General features: G+C 23.0%; 4 protein-coding genes across 4 annotated transcripts in view; 1 reads left to right on the top strand and 3 right to left on the bottom strand. All coding sequences in view use genetic code 6, as the record gives it.

The window, feature by feature from the left end:
• Positions 1-354: 354 nt before the first annotated feature.
• On the top strand, positions 355-3,357 carry TTHERM_00945180 (transmembrane protein, putative; the record flags this gene model as incomplete). The annotated part of the gene is made up of 3 exons (XM_001026625.1): positions 355-1,356; positions 1,595-2,219; positions 2,348-3,357. 3 exons carry the CDS (start codon positions 355-357, stop codon positions 3,355-3,357), a joined length of 2,637 nt encoding a protein of 878 aa, XP_001026625.1.
• A 1,422-nt stretch (positions 3,358-4,779) lies between these two features.
• TTHERM_00945170 (bowman-birk serine protease inhibitor family protein) lies at positions 4,780-9,639 on the bottom strand (the record flags this gene model as incomplete). The annotated part of the gene is made up of 7 exons (XM_001026624.3): positions 4,780-4,825; positions 5,056-5,500; positions 5,552-6,260; positions 6,448-7,122; positions 7,195-7,344; positions 7,696-8,441; positions 8,640-9,639. 7 exons carry the CDS (start codon positions 9,637-9,639, stop codon positions 4,780-4,782), a joined length of 3,771 nt encoding a protein of 1,256 aa, XP_001026624.3.
• A 1,644-nt stretch (positions 9,640-11,283) lies between these two features.
• Positions 11,284-14,459, bottom strand: TTHERM_00945160 (bowman-birk serine protease inhibitor family protein, putative; the record flags this gene model as incomplete). Its single annotated transcript, XM_001026623.3, has 3 exons — positions 11,284-11,317; positions 11,419-12,479; positions 12,684-14,459. The coding sequence occupies 3 exons, from the start codon at positions 14,457-14,459 to the stop codon at positions 11,284-11,286; spliced, it is 2,871 nt and encodes a 956-aa protein (XP_001026623.3).
• Positions 14,460-18,957: 4,498 nt separating this feature from the next.
• Positions 18,958-19,844, bottom strand: part of TTHERM_00944160 (bowman-birk serine protease inhibitor family protein) — a gene marked incomplete at both ends in the record, with an annotated part of 3,919 nt that continues 3,032 nt past the window's right edge. Inside the window, 2 exons of the mRNA XM_001026622.3 lie at positions 18,958-19,597; positions 19,794-19,844. The exon at positions 19,794-19,844 is cut by the window's right edge and continues 3,032 nt beyond it. Coding sequence (XP_001026622.3) covers positions 18,958-19,597; positions 19,794-19,844 — 691 coding nt within the window. The remainder of the gene's footprint in view (positions 19,598-19,793) is intronic.

The following is a 19,844-nucleotide window of genomic DNA, read 5'->3' as shown; positions in this document are numbered from 1 at the left end:
AGTTTGATTTATTTTTAAGCTATTAAAGAAATAAATTTTAAATGTAATTAAAATAATTTTTATGAAAAAAGAATTTATTATAAATAAAATGAATTAAAATATTATAGATTATACATAAAATTTATTTACTTAACAATCAAAAATTTGCTTAGGAGTATTGTTTAATTGATTCGTCAATTAATTATTGTGGTAAGTAAAGTTACTTTAATATCAGATTTTATTAAAATTAAAAAATTTGATCATTTGATAATACGAAATTAGTTTTACAGTATGATATCTTATTTTAATAATCAAATTAATTTTAGAAATTATATAAAAAAAAGAGTGTAAGTAGAATATAAAAACCTTTAAAAAATGAGTTAGATTTAAAATCATACCATAGAATAAATGTAAATTGCAGAAAAATTATTCCATCTAAACAAAAAAAAGAGGGTTAAAAAGCTAAAGAAGTGGTTGTTAGACATTGATAATTTTGGGCATCAAGTAAATTTAGGATTTGAAGATCATTTAGTTCATAAAACTTATTTAGGATCTTTCCTTACAATAGTTCTATTTATATTAGTAGCTGTTTTAATTTATGTGAGTTTAAGTGATCTTATCAATAAAAACAACCCTAGTATATTGAGAAGTGAAATGCTTACTGACAAGTAGGACAATTCGCTTGAATTACCTCATGATTTTGTATTTGCTATTGTGTTTTAAGATATTAAATCTGGGATGAACATCAATCCAGAAGGTATCTTTAAGCTGACAGCTCTTAATTAATAGTTTTAAAATAACTAGCTTTCAACCTTTGAAATATAACTAAGTCCATGCACGCTTGATCATTTTACTAAAAACTCTCTCCCACTTTTCTAGTCTGAGTTAAATAAAGGAAATGCTTTATGCATTAGAGACATAGATCTATTTTAAAAGCTAAAAATGTATGGCTCTATAGAAGATGATATTTTCAATAACATTATATTTAAAGTAGAAAATTGCGATTAAAAGGATCAAAGCTCTCCGAGTAAATGCTTATACTCGTAGCAATAAACTTTGGAAATAGTGAATTAAACTAAAATTAAGATTTATTTCACTGATTTTCTGTTTAGTCCTAACGACTTCGATTAACCTTACTAGATTTTTAAAAGAACCATTTCTTCAAACCTTTAAAATAATTAATTTTCTCAGTATACTTTAATTTTCACAGAAACCTATATATTTACTGATTCTAATTACGTCACTACAAACTACAAGTAGTAGAAATATCCTACATTCTGTTAAGCAAATAGTTATTTTGAGCCAAGATAAGATCTAGACACCAAACCTCTTTTTCTTTTTCAAAGCTCAGTTGAGCCAAAGGGAATACTTTATGAAGTAATTTTTATCATTAAAATAATTTAAATTTTTGGTTCATTTTATGTTGTTTAACTGTTCATTTCATTTTTTTAAATTTTGTTTAATTTAATAAACATGAAATCTTACAAGTCCAACTGTTTATATCAATTAATTACTAGTTAAAAACTAACTAACTAACTAACTAATTTAAATTTGTTAGTTGGATTTATTAATTTTTCAATAATTAAAATATTTATTTTTTTTTAAAATATCACAGAGATCTTACTAAAAGCTTTAAATTTTCATAGGCACTATTGGAGGATTTATGAAAGCTATTTTTTCGTTTTTCTTTTTTTTGAGTGCTCCTTTTGTAAAGCTTTCTCTCAATACAGAAATAGTGAATAGAATTTTTAATTTCTCGAGCAAAGATGATGACGAATCAGATCTAGATGAAGATGATAAAAAGTAACACCATAATACTCACACTTTAAATCATGATACTCATCAAGCCACTGAAATGAAAGAGTTATAAACTGTAAAACATAATGATGTCAATTCTATAAAAAACTAAGAACAAAAGATAAATAATCCTCACTAAAATTAAAATATTCAGGCAAGTATTATATTACAACCACAATTAAACGAAAGTTAGATCCAAAGATAAAAATTAAAATCTTCAATTCTTGATAATTCTAAAGTATAAATGATTACAAAATAGAGGGGAGATAGAGTTTCATTGACTCAGTGTAACATTCATTAGTAGAAATTTAATTTGTGCTAAATAGATTAGTCAAAATCTTTAAAAGGTTAAGAAAATAATTAATCTGAATCCTAAATTCCAATAAGAAAGGGTAGAAGATCTACTACAAAATTAATACATAACATCTTTAAAACTGCTATAAGTACTTCAATTTATTATTATTTTTTATTAAATTTATATTTTTAAAATGAAAATAAAAATATTTTATTTATGAATTTCCTTAATTAATTTCTTCCACTTTACATAAAATTTGTTTTAATTACTAAAAAGTAAATAAAGATCAAAAAGAAGTAGAAAGTTTAGTAAATTTAGAAGCTTTAGAAAACCAAAAGGCTAAATTAGATATCAAGAAAGAAAATGAAGAATAACTTGCAATTAAGAGTGAATAAAAAACTTCTAAGCAAAATTTAAAAAAAACAGATGAAGACTTATAAAAAAACCAGGAAGAGGATTTTGATAGCGTTTTCAAAAAATTGTTTAAATCTAATGAACAAACACTGAAGATGAAGTGTGCAGATTACATTTGCTATTTCTTACATAAGATTACTTGTGGATGCTTTAAATTTGACAAAAATAAATAAATTTAAAATTCTATGAGAAAGGTTGGAGAAAGGATGGATATTATTTTTATTTTAAAAAAATTAATTGAAGTAGACAAGTTAAAAATGCTTCTTTTAAATGATGACTAAAGAAAATTATTTGATTATCTTCCAAGACCTGTTGTTCATTTAAATAAAAGAGAAGAAATTAAAAGAAGAAAGTCATCAACTGCAACTGATATTAACTAATCTTTATTTGATAAACATTAAGGCAATCTTTATGAATAGTGGAATAATATGTTTTTACTGCAAGAATCAGGCTACTTTCAAAAATGTGTGCAAGCCTACTACGCTTTTTAAAACATTAAATAAAAAGGAAGTAAAGATTAATTAGACTAGAGATTGTTAGAGTTTATGGACCCACATAAAAAAAGATTCTTTAACACAGATCATCCTATACAAGAAGAGAGCATATCAGTTGCTATAGTAGAAAACCATAATAATTAATAAAATAACTAAACATAATAAAATATGATCCAGCAAGCTCGCAGAAGAAGTATAAGTGCTTACAAGAGGCCTTCTTTAATTTTCATACCCGAAAACACCTCTATTCACACTAATTGTGATGATTCAAGAATCCCAAACGAAAATGCAATAGAATTGAATTTCTCAACAGATATACACAGAAAATTTTAATTCCATACATTTGTTTCTCCCATAGGATCTACAACAAACCAGTGAAAAACTAAGCATAAATTTGATTTATTCATTTATTTATTTATAAAAACTAATAAAAAAATTATTATTTTATTGTAAATATGTAATATTATAATTAGTTATTTGTATATAAAATTTAATTATCCAGAAAATATTTTACTTTTTCATTCAAGATGATTCTATTTAAATTCTAAATAAAGAATTATAATCCATAATATTTATTAATAATTAATAAATTTTTATAGATGAAAAGTAAACAATTTTGTGAATAATATCAGTATATTGATAAAATAAATAGTGGTTGTCTTAACTGTTTAAAGTAAGATAATAATAACTAAGGTAACTGATTCTGCTAATTATATAATTAATATAGTTAGTTATTCTCAGAATTCTTTTTTTAGTTATGCTTTATTTTGTATTTAAAAAAAACCATGTAGAAAAATTTTATTACTTATTTCCAAAATTTATTTTTGACAGTATTAGGATTTAATAAAATATTTTTTTAATATAAGTTATTAATTAAATACTTAAAAGAAAATAAATCCAGCCATATATAATAATTTTATTTAGAGAATAACAAAATGATATTCAAATTAATATAAAAATTCTCAAATAAGTAAGTTTAGTTTAATTCATTTATTTATTTCAAAAGTAACAGTTTTTACTTTATTTCCATTAGTTAATTTTTTATTAAGTTTTTTTGATAGTTTAAATTAATTTTTTCCTAGTTATTTTTTTAAAAACGCTTATTTACTTTTAAACTACTAAATTGAATTAGCTGTATCATTTTTATATAAAGTATAATTTTATTTTTTATGGTTTTTGTTACTAAAATTTATTATTAATGTATATATTTGTAGAAATAGCTCTATTATATACAATATGTTAAAGAATGTTAACAAAATTATAATAGTAAAGCCCAAGTTAAGGTATTTATCAATTAAATCTTAGTCTAAAATTACATTTTAGTACAAGCTCTTCTCAATAAGTATTATTCCTATATGAAGAAACCATACAAATGCCTGTATAATTTCACCCAATATTTTAATAATCCTGCTAGTTTTACTTTTGTAAGGTTTATTTAAATGAGTTATAATAGCTGATAGTAACATAATAGTTCCATTTATTAAGCATAAAATTATAGGAAATTCTTATAGTTAATATAATAAGTATGAGAGCAGATATTTTTTAAATAACTAAATTAAGAAGTAATTTCTACGAATTTTATGATAACAAAATCCTAATCTTTCAGTAAATTAAAAGCTGAAATCACTCTCTAAGTAGCTTTTTTTAGTGTTTATTTCTTTAAAGTTTACTGAAAAAGATATTGCAAATATAAATATAAAGATTAAGCTAATATAAAATCCATATCTAATAGACCAAACAGATTAATCTATAAAAGTAAATTGAGCAAATATAGATGTCAAAAGAAGTATCAAATTTGTATCATTCTCTGAATTTATTCTTTAAATAATTTTAGATTTATAAGATTCTAATTTTTATATTTTATCATTTGAAATTTTTAAATAAAATATAGTAACCATTGATTAAATTGCTAGGATTAAAAATAAGATTAAAAAATATTTATTTATAACTCCTTAAGCATTTATTAAAAAGCTATTTGAAAATCCTAATCTTTTGTAAATGCCATTGTTAGCTAAATAAACTTCAGTATTATTTAAGTCCATATATAAGTATTGGAATTGCTGTTTATAATTTTACAACTAGTAATCAACTATTTCTGGGAAAATTAGCTTTCCTAAGATCTAATAGAATTTATATAAATTAGGAGGATACTGAGCCTTTAAAAGGAAAAAAAGCAAAGTTGGTTAAGCTGTATTTATAAGATATAAGATTAACTAATACTCTTAAGCCATTTTATTTACACCTCCATTTTTGTATTCTAAATTATCTAAAATTTAGTTCACAAACCCAGAACCTAGAGTAGATTCATTAAATACGAAAGGTCCAATAGTAAAAGAAAGTGGATTTATTTAATATATTCTATCGAGAACATAATTCTATGATACATCAACAATTTAACTTGTGTCAAAAAATTTAACTTTACCAGACAAAGTTTGGAAACTTTTCATAATATTTATCTTCACAATAAGCTTATTTCCTGAAACAGTTGGATTGCTTATGGAATATAAATTTGATGGAATTTCTTAAAAATATAAATTTATTAGTTTATCAATATTTTATTGATAGTAGCTACTTATATTTTCAATATCTAAATCAAATTTAAAGTGAAGATAGTATAATGACTTAGAATAAATAACATCTAGACTTACTCCCATATTTTTCAAACAATCATATTTGTTATTTTAAATTTTAGCTACTGAGAATCCTTCTTAACATTTACAATCATTTTTTTCGTATATGAAACCTTCCTAGCATTCTAAGCAGTTATTTGCTTAGCCAACACATGATTTACAAGGTGCAATACAAGCTATGCACGCTTATTATGTTGAGTCATAAAATTATCCTTAAGGACAAGGAACGCATGTACCATCAAATAAATTTTCTATATAATTTATATCACAGACACAGTTAGGAGGTTAAATTCTACCTTATTTGCAAGTAGCACAATTCTATGAACTATTTTAGCAGCTTTCACACTTTTTATCACAACTTAATGGCTCGCATGTTTAGTTAATCTCTTAGTATTATGGGCTGCAATTACATAGTGGAGGTGTCTCTCTATTATATCCGCACTATGTGCATAAATCAGATTAAAATTCACATGATAGGCATTTATAAGAGCAATATTAGCATACATGATTTGTATCTAAATACATATTTTTTTAAATGCAATTGCATTGAGGAGGTGCTTAATCTGTATACAAGCAAGAAGTACAATTATCACTTGAAGTTTTGCAAGTTAAACAGTACGGGTTACATTTTTAACATGATAAAGTAGTTGACTATTTGCAAAAATGTAAAATTAAATGTATTTATTATAAATAAATTAAAAAATATTATTTTTATTTAAATCAATAAAATAAAAGTTATTAAAAATCTTTGAAATTTGCCATTCAAAATAATTGAAAATTAAATGACTTAAAAAAAAGTATTTTAATTTTAAATTAAAACAAAAAAATAAAAATTTACATCAAAAAACATTCCTGATGGGCACAAACAATTATTATTTGGATCTGCATTTGGATATTTGCAAGTTTTACACTTGATATTTTAGCTTTAACTATAGATTTCGATACATAAATTTGTAAGTTTCGTATCTATGCATTACTGAGCTGAGTAGTTAATTACATGTAGAGTTCCTAAATATTATGAGTATGAAAGACAATCTTATTGTGTTATTATAACATTATTATAAAGCAAAAAGCCACTTTTTAAGACTATGCACTTCATATCATAAAAATTCTTAAATAGAAAGCACTGTTTATAATTAGATATATCTTCATAATAGGAACCGTCTCCTACATGAATTTCAATTTAATTTAAGTAAATAAGAAAATTTCCAAAATTTTAATCTTGTGTTTGTTCGAATAAAAAAAGTGTATCAGTGGTAATTGAAGATAAACGAGAATTAGTGAATGTCATAATTTCAACTTGGTAATTACAGATTATTTCAAACTCTTAAATAAATATATCACTAAAATAGGGACTTTTATTTCTATAAATGATTTAAAGTGTATTAGGTTAATTCAAAAATAGCATTGAGTAAACTGTATCTTAACACTTTGAATTATAGAAATATTGTAAATCATTGTAGCAAATTCTTATGAAAGCTCTAGTCCCGTAGGGAACTATGTAATATTCCAACTATAAATTAGTTAGTTATACCAATTTTAAGATTTAAACATGATAAGTAATTTCTTGTATAAATATACTTACTGAAATTGTTGGTATTCTATTTTAAAGAGACAAATTAGAAATTTATCCTGAATTTTATGGCGAGAACAGAATTCCTTTAAACCTATCAAAAAAAGCATTATTTGGATTTGCTGAAATATTAAGTTTTGCGCCTGTATTTTAATCATAAAACTAATTAGAAAATTTAATGCTTTCAAAATTTACAGTAAATGAAAAGGCTACAATTGTTTAAAGAGCTATCAAATTTTGTATCTATCTATTATCTATTGGATATTGTATATAGTATATTATTTGAAAAAATTAAAAGTCAGCACATATAAAATTTGTAGAAGTTTAATATTTAGATCTACACTACCCTACGCATAAAGTAAATTATTAACTGAAATCTATTGAAGAAAATTGGCTAGTTACGTCATGAAATTAAGTTTGAAGTTATTATCCGTTAGTATAAATATAAAAAAAAGCATAATCATATGTTGTAAAAATTCCTATCCATGTATAATCATCTTTGTTTATTAATACCTATTACAAAGCAACGCCATTTGCTAAGAAAGCAACATAGTAATATGAAATAGAACCAGTTGTTCCCCAAGGTGAAGTAACTGTCTGTGTCTTGAACATTACTGTGAAAACTTCATTACCTAAGTTATCTGCTAAGTAAGCAAGGCACGAATATGCTTCAGGTGTTATAATTTTAAATTAAAAAGCAAATAGCTAACCAACTTTTGTTAATATTCTTAATATAGGATATGTTACTTATGTAGATGGGTCTGGATTTTAGTTACAAACTCCTCCAGCTTATTAAATAAACAAAGTTCTATAAAAATTTTATTGACTATCTAAGTTAAATTTAATTAATAAGCAGGAATAGCCATCATCAAAATGACCAGCGCTGCAAGCACCATTTTACATTCTATTAGGATCCATTTATATACATGTATTAGCATCAATACAGCCTTAGCAATAATTTTTGCATTAGTAGCATTAATCTCCTTTTCTATAAAATTAATGTCTACATTTACATATTCCAGTTTATCTATCAAGTATCATATCTTATTAGCACTAGAATTATTTAGGATACCAATCTTTCACACTGTCTATTAGTGTACTATAATTAATGCTTGATGGTTATATGCATGTGAAATTATTTTAATAATCAATTAAGTAATCACTTTTACAAATAATACAAGAATTATCTGATTTAGAACCCTATAGAAAGCATGAAGAGTTATCTGTAAAATAAAATCCTTTGTAATATCTGAAGTGAGCTAAAAATAGAATTATATTGTTATTTAATTAATCCCCAAATTGAATTTGGGTTAATAGTAAATAAGATTACAATTATATTTCTGTAAATTATAAACTGTCATTCACTATAAGAATTGCTTTGATTAAATTACCAAATTGTTTATAAATTATTGTAAGTTAATTCCAACGATTAAATTAAACATTTGGCACCTAAATACCAGAAAAGATTAATTCACCGTTTACAACAGAAATTTACATTAAATTTTGTAATTGCACAAATTTTACTAAGTATATCGTAATTCCATTAGACAAGTTTGTAGATGCATCGAATTTAAAATGAAAAGAAATAACAAATCCATTCTATTCTTTGCAATTAATATAATCTGTTTAGACAAATTAATTGTTTATTATTTAAAAGCTAGAAGCTTATTTAAATGGTAGCGGAAGCTTATTTCCAGGTGGAATGTCTTCTATAAAATAATCTTTATTTTGTTGGGTATATGCAAAGTCGTAGCTCCAAAATATAAAAGTGTCCATAGAAGCTTAATCATATTTTAGCTAAAATGCGCTTTACTGGTTTACATTCCAATATAAATAAACTTGTTTTAAAAGAGTACAGCTAGGAGAAATATTTGATCCTCCTTAGCTATTACCTAAATTAAAAATTAAACCACTGCTCTAAAAGGAACTACTTCTTGTAAACTACAGAGAAGAATATAAATATTAGGTTTATGATTAATAGATATAAGATTTTAAATACATCTTGCTTTGTTATTAGTTGTACTCTAAACTGAACTAGCAGAAATACCAATTTTATAATGAAAATTAAAAAAGCAAGTTGCTTTTAGAAAAAACTTATGAAGAATCTGAAAGAGTAGAACTAACCTACTGAGCAAGGAAATTTTATTAAATTTTGAATAAAAAAGTGCTAGTATTCTCAAACACAGTTAGGATATCATAATTTTAGTTGTAAATTTATCTGAAAAGAAACCATCCTGAAATGCTGAAACTAGTGATGTAGGGTAAATCATCAATGGGAAGCAAATTAATTCCATAATATGAGAATCCCAATTACTCTTAAATATTGCTAGGATCGCATGGAGCATATGCAAAATCCTTCACAATTTAGGATTAGCCACTATTTGAGTTAATTGATGAAGCTTCAAATAGTTTAAAGTGTAGTAATAGGTATATAAGAATGTAATTCATCACTTTCATTTTCTTATCTTTACTTAGTATTTACGACTCAAATTTATTATTATTTTTTTGTTTGCTCACTACTTTAATTATTACTTTTTTAGTGCATAAATTCTTTTTTAATCATGAATTTTTTTTTTCCAGATTAAATAATCTTAAAGTAAGAATCATTTATTTACTTATTTATTTTTCCTTTTAATGATTTTCTTTCTATAAAATGTAGCCAATAAATTTCTAATTTCTTGTAAAAACAGAAATTTTCCTTTTTGACCGTCCAATAAATCAATATATATATTAATTTATTTTTAGATAATATTAATGTGTAATAAAAAATATTTATTGTAATCTAAAATTTTTAAAGATTAAAATTAATTCTTTCCAATAGGTTTTTATTTCCATTTTTAGCCACAAAAAAATTTTTTTATTTTCTAAAATCTGTGTGGCTTATAGTAGAATATTTAAGGTAAGTTATTAATTAATTAAATATTTAAATAGAAAATAAATCCAGATATAATAATTTTGTTTAAAGAATAAGAAAATGATATTCAAATTAATATAAAAATTCTCAAACAAGTAAGTTTAATTCATTTATTTATTTCAAAAGTATCAGTTTTTTTTTCATTTCGATTAGTTAATTTTTTATTAAGTTTTTTTGGTAATTTAAATTAACTTTTTCTTAGTTATTAACCTTTAAACTACTAAATTGTATTAGCTGTATCATTTTTATATAAATTATAATTTTATTTCTTATGATTTTTATTACTAAAATTGATTATTAATGTATATATTTGTTGAAATAGCTCTATTATATACAATATGTTAAAGGATGTTAACAAAATTATAATAGTAAAGCCCAAGTTAAGGTATTTATCAATTAAATCTTAGTCTAAAATTACATTTTAGTACAAGCTCTTCTCAACAAGTATTATTCCTATATGAAGAAACCATACAATTGCCTGTATTATTTCACCCAATATTTTAATAATCCTGCTTGTTCTATCCTTGTAAGGTTTATTTAAATGAGTTAAAATAGCTGATATTAACATAATAATACCGTTTATTACACATAAAATGATAGGAAATTCTTATAGTTAATATAATAAGTAAGAAAGCAGATATTTTTTAAATAGCTAAATCAAAAAGTAATTTCTACGAATTTTATGATAAAAAAATACTAATCTTTCAGTGAATTAAAAGCTGAAATCACTCTCAGAGTAGCATTTTTTAGTGTTTATTTCTTTAAAGTTTACAGAAAACGATATTGCAAATATAAATATAAAGATTAAGCTAATATAAAATCCATATCTAATAGACCAAACAGATTAATCTATAAAAGTAAATTGAGCAAATATAGATGTCAAAAGAAGTATTAAATTTGTATCATTCTCTGAATTTATTCTTTAAATAATTTTAGATTTATAAGATTCTAATTTTTACATTTTATCATTTGAAATTTAAAAAAAAAAGATATTAATTATTGATTAAATTGTTAGGATTAAAAATAAGATTAAAATATATTTATTTATAACTCCTTAAGCATTTATTAAAAAGCTATTTGAAAATCCTAATCTTTTGTAAATTTAGTTGTTGGCTAAATAAACTTCAGTATTATTTAAGTCCATATATAAGTATTGGAATTGCTGTTTATAATTTTATAACTAATAATCAACTATTTCTGGAAAAATTAGCTTTCCGAAGACTTAATAGAATTTATATAAATTAGGAGGATACTGAGCCTTTAAAAGGAAAAAAAGCAAAGTTGGTTAAGCTGTATTTATAAGATATAAGATTAACTAATACTCTTAAGCTATTTTATTTACACCTGCGTTTTGATATTCTAAATTATCTAAAACTTAGTTAATAAACCCAGAACCTAGAGTAGATTCTTTAAATACGAAAGGTCCAATAGTAAAAGAAAGTGGATTTATTTAATATATTCTATCAAGAACATAATTCTTTGAAACATCAACAATTTAACTTGTGTCAAAAAATTTAACTTTACCTGACAAAGTTTGGAAACTTTTCATAATATTTATCTTCACAATAAGTGTATTTCCTGAAATAGTTGGATTGCTTATGGAATATAAATTTGATGGAATTTCTTAAAAATATAAATTTATTAGTTTATCAATATTTTATTGATAGTAGCTACTTATATTTTCAATATCTAAATCAAATTTAAAGTTAAGATAGTAAGATGACTTAGAATAAACAATATTTAGACTTACTCCCATATTTTTCAAACAATCATATTTGTTATTTTAAATTTTAGCTACTGAGAATCCTTCTTAACATTTACAATCATTTTTTTCTTCTATAAAACCTTCATAGCATTCTAAGCAGTAATTTGCTTAGCCAGAACACGATTTACAAGGTGCAATACAAGCTATGCACGCTTATTATTTTGAGTCATAAAATTATCCTTAAGGGCAAGGAACGCAAGTGCCATCAAATAAATTTTCTATATAATTTATATCACAGACACAGTTAGGAGGTTAAATTCTACCTTATTTGCAAGTAGCACAATTTGATGAAGTATTTGAGCAGCTTTCACACTTTGTATCACAAATTAATGGGTAACATATTTAGTTAATCTCTTAGTATTATGGGCTACAATTACATAATGGAGGTGTCTCTCTATAGAATCCGCACTATGTGCATAAATCAGATTAAAATTCACATGATAGGCATTTATAAGAGCAATATTAGCATATGTGACTTGTATCTAAATACATATTTTTTTAAATGCAATTGCATTGGGGAGGTGCTTAATCTGGATATAAGCAAGAAGTACAATTGTCACTTGAAGTTTTGCAAGTTAAACAGTACGGGTTACATTTTTAACAGGACAAAGTAGTCGACTATTTGCAAAAGTGTAAAATTAAATTTAATTAATCATAGACAAGTTTGATAAGAACAAAAATAACATTTTTTTTAAATCAATTAAATAAAAAATTTTAAAAATCTTTTAAATTTACAATTCTAAAAATTATTAAAATATTATAAAACTTAGTAAAAAAAAAGTGGGATTAATTTTAAATTAAAAAAAAATAATAATAATTTACATCCAAAAACATTCCTGATGGGCACAAGCAATTATTATTTGGATCTGAATTTGGATATTTGCAAGTTTTACACTTGATATTTTAGCTTTAACTATAGATTTCGATACATAAATTTGTAAGTTTCGTATCTATGCATTGCTGAGCTGAGTAGTTAATTACATGTAGAGTTCCTAAATATTATGAGTATGAAAGACAATCTTATTGTGTTATTATAACATTATTATAAAACAAAAACCCACTTTTTAAGATTAGGCACTTCATATCATAAACATTCTTTAATAGAAAGCACGGTTTATAATTAGATATATCTTCATAATAGGAGCCGTCTCCTACATGAATTTCAATTTGATTTAAGTAAATAAGAAAATTTCCAGAATTTTATTCATTAGTTTATTAGAATAAGAAAAGTGTATCTGTGATAATAGGAGATAAACGAGAATTAGTGAATGTCATAATTTCAATTTAGTAATTACAGATTATTTCAAACTCTTAAATAAATATATCACTAAAATAAGGACTTCTATTTCTATAAATGATTTAAAGTGTATTAGGTTAATTCAAAAATAGCATTGAGTAAACTGTATCTTAACACTTTGAATTATAGAAATATTGTAAATCATTGTAGCAAATTCTTATGAAAGCTCTAGTCCCGTAGGGAACTATGTAATATTCCAACTATAAATTAGATGCTTAGATCAATTTTAAGATTTAAACTTGATAAGTAATTTCTTGTATAAATATACTTACTGAAATTGTTGGTATTCTATTTTAAAGAGACAAATTAGAAATTTATCCTGAATTTTATGGCGAGAACAGAATTCCTTTAAACCTATCAAAAAAAGTATTATTTGGATTTGCTGAAATATTAAGTTTTGCGCCTGTATTTTAATCATTAAACTAATTAGTAAATTTAATGCTTTCAAAATTTACTGTAAATGAAAAGGCTACAATTGTTTAAAGAGCTATTAAATTTTACATCTATCTAATATCTTCTGGGTATTGTATAATGTATATTATTTGAAAAAATTAAAAGTCAGCGCATATAAAAGTTGTAGAAGTTTAATATTTAGATTTACACTACCCTACACATAAAGTAAATTTTTAACTGAAATCTATTGAAGAAAATTGGCTAGTTACGTCATAAGCTTGAGTTTGAAGTTATTATCCGTTAGTATTAATAAAAAAAATAACATAATCATATGTTGTATAAATTCCTATCCATGTATAATCATCTTTGTTTATTAAAACCTATTACAAAAAAATGCCATTTGCTAAGAAAGCAACATAGTAATATGAAATAGAACCAGTTGTTCCCCAAGGTGAGGTAACTGTCTGTGTCTTGAACATTACTGTGAAAACTTCATTACCTAAGTTATCTGCTAAGTAAGCAAGGCACGAATATGCTTCAGGTGTTATAATTTTAAATTAAAAAGCAAATAGCTAACCAACTTTTGTTATTATTCTTAATATAGGATATGTTACTTATGTAGATGGGTCTGGATTTTAGTTACAAACTCCTCCAGCTTATTAAATAAACAAAGTTTTATAAAAATTTTATAGAGAATCTATGTTAAATTTAACTAGTAAGCAGGAATAGCCATCATCAAAATAATCAGCCTTGCAAGCACCATTTTACATTCTATTAGGATCCATTTATATACATGTATTAGCGTCAATACAGCCTTAGCAATAATTTTTGCATTAGTAACATTAATCTCCTTTTCTATAGAATTAATGTCTACATTTACATATTCCAGTTTATCTATCAAGTATCATATCTTATTAGCACTAGAATTATTTAGGATACCAATCTCTCACACTGTCTATTAGTGTACTATAATTAATGCTTGATGGTTTTACGCATGTGAAATTATTTTAATAATCAATTAAGTATTCACCTTTACAAATAATACAAGAATTATCTGATTTAGAGCCTTATAGAAAACATGAAGAGTTATCTATAAAATAAAATCCTTTGTAATATCTCAAGTGAGCTAAAAATAGAATTACATTGTTATTTAATTAATCCCCAAACTGAATTTGTGTTAATAGTTAATAAGATAAATATTACGATTCCGTAAATTATGAATTATCATTCACTATAAGAATTACTTTGATTTAATAATCAAATTATTTATAAATTATTGTAAGTTAATTCCAACGATTAAATTAAACATTTGGCACTTTAACACCAGAAAAATTTAATGCTCCGTTTACAACAGAGATTTACATAATATTTTTTAATTGCACAAATTTTACTAAGTAGATCTTATTTCCACCAGATAAGTTAGTAGATGCATCTAATTTAAAATGAAAAGAAATAACAAATCCATTCAATTCTTTGCAATTAATATAATCTGTTTAGATAAACTAATTGTTTGTAATTTAAAAGTTAGAAGCTAATTAAAATGATAGCGGAAGCTTATTTCCAGGTGGAATGTCTTCTATCAAATAATTATTATTTTTTTGGGTATATGCAAATTCATAGCTCCAAAATATAAAGGTGTCCATAGAAGCTTAATCATATTTTAGCTAAAATGCACTTTACTGGTTTACATTCCAATACAAATATACTTACTTTAGAAAAGTGCAGCTAGGAGAAATACTTGTTCCTCCTTAGCTATTACCTAAATTAAAAATTAAACCACTGCTCTAAAAGAAACTATTTCTTGAAGATTATTGAAAAGAATATAAATATACTGTTTATGATTAATAGATATAAGATTTTAAGTACATCGTGCTTTTATCTTAGTTGTATTCTAAATTGAACTAGCAGAAATACCAATTTTATAATGAAAATTAAAAAAATGGAACGCTTTAAGAAAAAACTTATGAAGAATCTGAAAGAGTAGATCTAACCTACTAAACAAGGAAATTTTATTAAATTTTGAATAAAAAAGTGCTAGTATTCTCAAACACAGTTAGGATATCATACTTTTAAATGTATTCTTATCTAAAAAGAAACCATCCTGAAATGCTGAAACTAGTAATGTAGGGTAAATCATCAATGGGAAGCAAATTAATTCCATAGTATATGAATTGCTTTTACTATGAAATATAGATAGGATCGCATGGAGTATATGCAAAATTCTTCATAATTTAAGACTAGCCACTACTCAAGTTAATTGATGAAACTTATAATAGTTTAGAGTGAAGAAATAGGTATATAAGAATGTATCTCATCACTTTCATTTTCTTATCTTTGCTTTTTATTTATTATTTTTTTGTTTGCTTACTACTTTTTTAGCGCATCAATTATTTAATAATGAATTTTTTTTTCAGATTAAATAATCTAAAAGTAAAAATCATTTATTTGTTTTTCCTTTTTTGATTTTCTTTCTATAAAACATAGCCAATCAACTTCTGGTTTCTTGTAAAAACAGAAATTTTCCTTTTTAACCATCCAATAAATTCATTTATTTATTTATTTTTAGATAAAAATAATGAGCAAAATATAATAGCAAATATTGAAATCTAAAAATATTGCCAATAGGTTTTTATTTCCGTTTAAGTATGTTAAAATTTTTTATTTTAATAAAATAAATTATCTATTAAGTAAATTTTGGTGATTTAGTCTATTTCTTGGATTATATACATATTTTATACAATTACAACTTAAAAAATACAAATTAGATATTTACTGAGTAAATACCCAAAATGTGATACTTTTTAAATTTTATATTTTCAATTAAATGCTCTAGATAGTATAAATTACTTTACAATATTTTTACAAATTAATTAAAATTTTCAAGAAATTGTATTTTTTTCATTTATTTAGAAAATTTTCTGTACTTTCTTGTATTTTCATTAATTTTAAATAATTTTTTTATTTGAAATATTTTAATTAATTTTTATGTTTTAGAGCTAAAATAATTATTTCATAAAAATTTAATATAAAGATAGTACAAAATGAACTAATTTCAAAATAAAGAATTACCTATTTTGTTTTTTAATAATTTCTTAGTACATAAAGATAAATTAAAGAGCACCCTACAAATTTAATAAAAGATAATTATTATTAAAAAAATAAATAATATTTTTTAAAAAAAGAATTAATATGCATCAAGGTTCCATAAATATAAATCATATGTTTTTTTTCATTCTTAACAAAAAAAATTTTTTAATTGTATTAAAAAAATATAAATTTTGATCAAGAATTATTCTTTTTGTCTTAAAAAAAAAAATCTATAAATAAATTATTATAAAATTATAAAAAATAAATTAATTAGAAATAATTAAATTGAAGAAACAAAAAAAAATTCAATGAAAAATAATATTAAAAAAAGATTGCAAAAATAAAAAAATAAATATTAATAAAAGGCAATAATTTAAAAAATATATAGAATATAACTAATATTTTTTAGAAAATTTAGTATCGCTTAAGAATTATTTATACATACAAAGGTATTAATTACTTTAAATAAATTTTTTAAGAAATTTAAAATTAAGTAATTATTATATTACTAACAATAGTGACCTACATACATATTGATTTATGGATATTTCTCACATAAAAAAATATGAAATTTTTTCTTTAAATATTTATTTAAAAAAAGATTAATAAATAGAAGATAGATGATAAATTATAAAAAATAAATTTATTTATTATAAAGCTATTTATATATATATATAAAGATAAACAATATAAGTAATATATAATTAACTTATTTACTTCTTAATTCTCTTTTAACTAAAAATCATTTTAGAGTTTAGATTATTCATCATTTTTTTAATTTATTTTTTAATAATCTTATTTAATTATTTTCATCCAGAATCTACTTACGATTAAGATTTTATTATGAGGAGGAACCATTTTATCTTTCTGATAATTTAGTTTTTATAAATAGATAGCACTGAAGTAGTATTTCTATTACAAAAAGTATATTAAAAAACAATAATAAAGCTATTATGACATATCCTAATTTGATGTACATATCTATTGTTTTTTCATCAAAAACAGTCTATTCATATAACTTTTTCTCTATGATTATAATAAAAATATGTAAAAACCATATTGATGAAAATACAAATTCTCCTATAATCTTGATATTTCTACTTAATAAAAACTTGTAAGGCTTAAATCTAATTGTCTAATATCCTGATAATAATAAAATAGCTCCGTTAATTGCACATATAGTAATAGGGAAATTTTATAGAAAAAATAATACTAAAATAATTAAATATTTTTTTAATTACTATAAGATGAAGTATAATCTATGAAATTTATTTTTATCATTATTGTTTATCCTTTCAATTAACTTAAAAGAAAAATCATCTTCATTTAATTATTTTTTTTATGAAATCTAATAATAATTATAAGTTATCGATGAAACCATAACAGTGATTAATAAGAAACCTATATAAAAACCATATCTAACAGCCCAAATAGTTAAATCATTGTTAACAAATTAGACTAAAAAAGATACTAAAATTAAAAGAGTGTTAGACTCATTTTCTTAATTTATTCTTTAACACAAAAAAACCATAATCTTTCCAATACTTAATCTTAGCTTATTGTTTTTGTAATAATTGAAATTAAATGAAGCTATCATAAAAATTAAAAGTAAAAAAAAGTATTTTAAAAATACCCCTTACAAATTGACTAAACAGCTATTGCTAAAACCTATTCTTTTGAAAATATCATTATTAGATATATAGACTTCTGATTTATTTAAATCTAAATAAAAAAGCTGAAATGATTCTTTGTAATTATTTGACTAATAATCTGATACATCGGGATATATCAATAAACCTACTACTTAATAGAATTAATAAAGGTTTGGAGGAAATTGCATTTTTAGCAGTAAAGGTAGAACAGTTGGCTATGCAGTATTTAGTAGGTAAAGTATAAACTAGAATTACTGAAAAACTTACTTTGCTGCTGAATTTTAAACTAAATAGTCTTTCATTTGATTTAGCTGTGGATTCTATACTTCTTAGTATTGAAAAAGAAATGGCCCTATTTCAAAACTTAAAGTATTTATTTAATACTTTATGTCAAGAACATATTTTTCAGAAACACTAATAAATTAAGAGCAATCTATGAAACGAATTAACCCTCTTATACTTTAAAAGCTTTTCAATATATTTAATTTTACTCTGAGCTTATTTCCCTATATTAGAGGTTCATCAATAGAAAAACAATCAATTGGGATTTCAGAAAAACTTAAATTAATTAATTTTTTGATATCTTATAAATAAATTGCAGCTAATTATTTAATACTTTAATCAAAGATAAAATTAAGATAATAAAATCCATTTTATAAACTCACATTCAAGTTAACTTCCATGCCTTATAAGCATCCATATTAGCCATTACTTAGTAACGCTACAGAATTACCATTAGGACAAGTACATAAATTTTGCTTTAATTGAAAACCATCTTAACAAATTAAGCACTAATTGGATTTACTTACACATTTTAAGCATGGTAAAATGCAAGATTAGCATAACTAACTATTTGAATCATAATACTAGCCAGAGGGACATTCTGTGCAGGTTCCATCTGATAAATTTGGTCTGTAATTATTTTAGCAATTACATTCTGGGGGATTGATTCTACCAGTATTACACAGCAAACAGTTAGATGATGAAAATTCACATTTTAAGCATTTTTTATCACATACAATTTATTAGCACTATTTATTAATTTCTTCATATTGAGAATCACAATCACAAAAAGGAAGCAATCTATTTTCATTACAGCTTGTGCAATAATTAGAATAATTTTAACATGTTTTGCATTTGTATGAGCATGGCTAACATTCAAAGTTTTGATTTAAAAAATATTTAGAGTCATTACAATCGCAAGTTGGAAGATTTTAGTCTTTGTATTTACAAGATGTGCAATTTTCAGGATTAAATTAGCAAGTTAAGCATCTGGGATTACACTTTTAACAGGATTGTGATGATAACTAATATTAATTTAAAATATATAAAAAAATGAAGATGTTAAAAATTTTAAAATTAAAATTAGTTTTATTTCAAAAATCTTCTACTTTTTAAGCAAAAATAATGGAAAAATTTCTTTCTTGAAAATTTAGTTAAGCCAACATAAATTTTTATATTTCATAAATAATAATTGTATTTTATTCAATATAAATTAAATACTGTTTACTCAGAGTAAATATTTGTACATTAATAATTTTTTTTTAAAAGATA

The sequence above is a fragment of the Tetrahymena thermophila genome, assembly GCF_000189635.1.
Source record: "Tetrahymena thermophila SB210 genomic scaffold scf_8254006, whole genome shotgun sequence".
NCBI classification, from domain to species: Eukaryota; Ciliophora; class Oligohymenophorea; order Hymenostomatida; family Tetrahymenidae; genus Tetrahymena; species Tetrahymena thermophila.
Note: the sequence above shows the minus strand (reverse complement) of the source record. Positions and strands in the feature narration are given on the sequence as shown.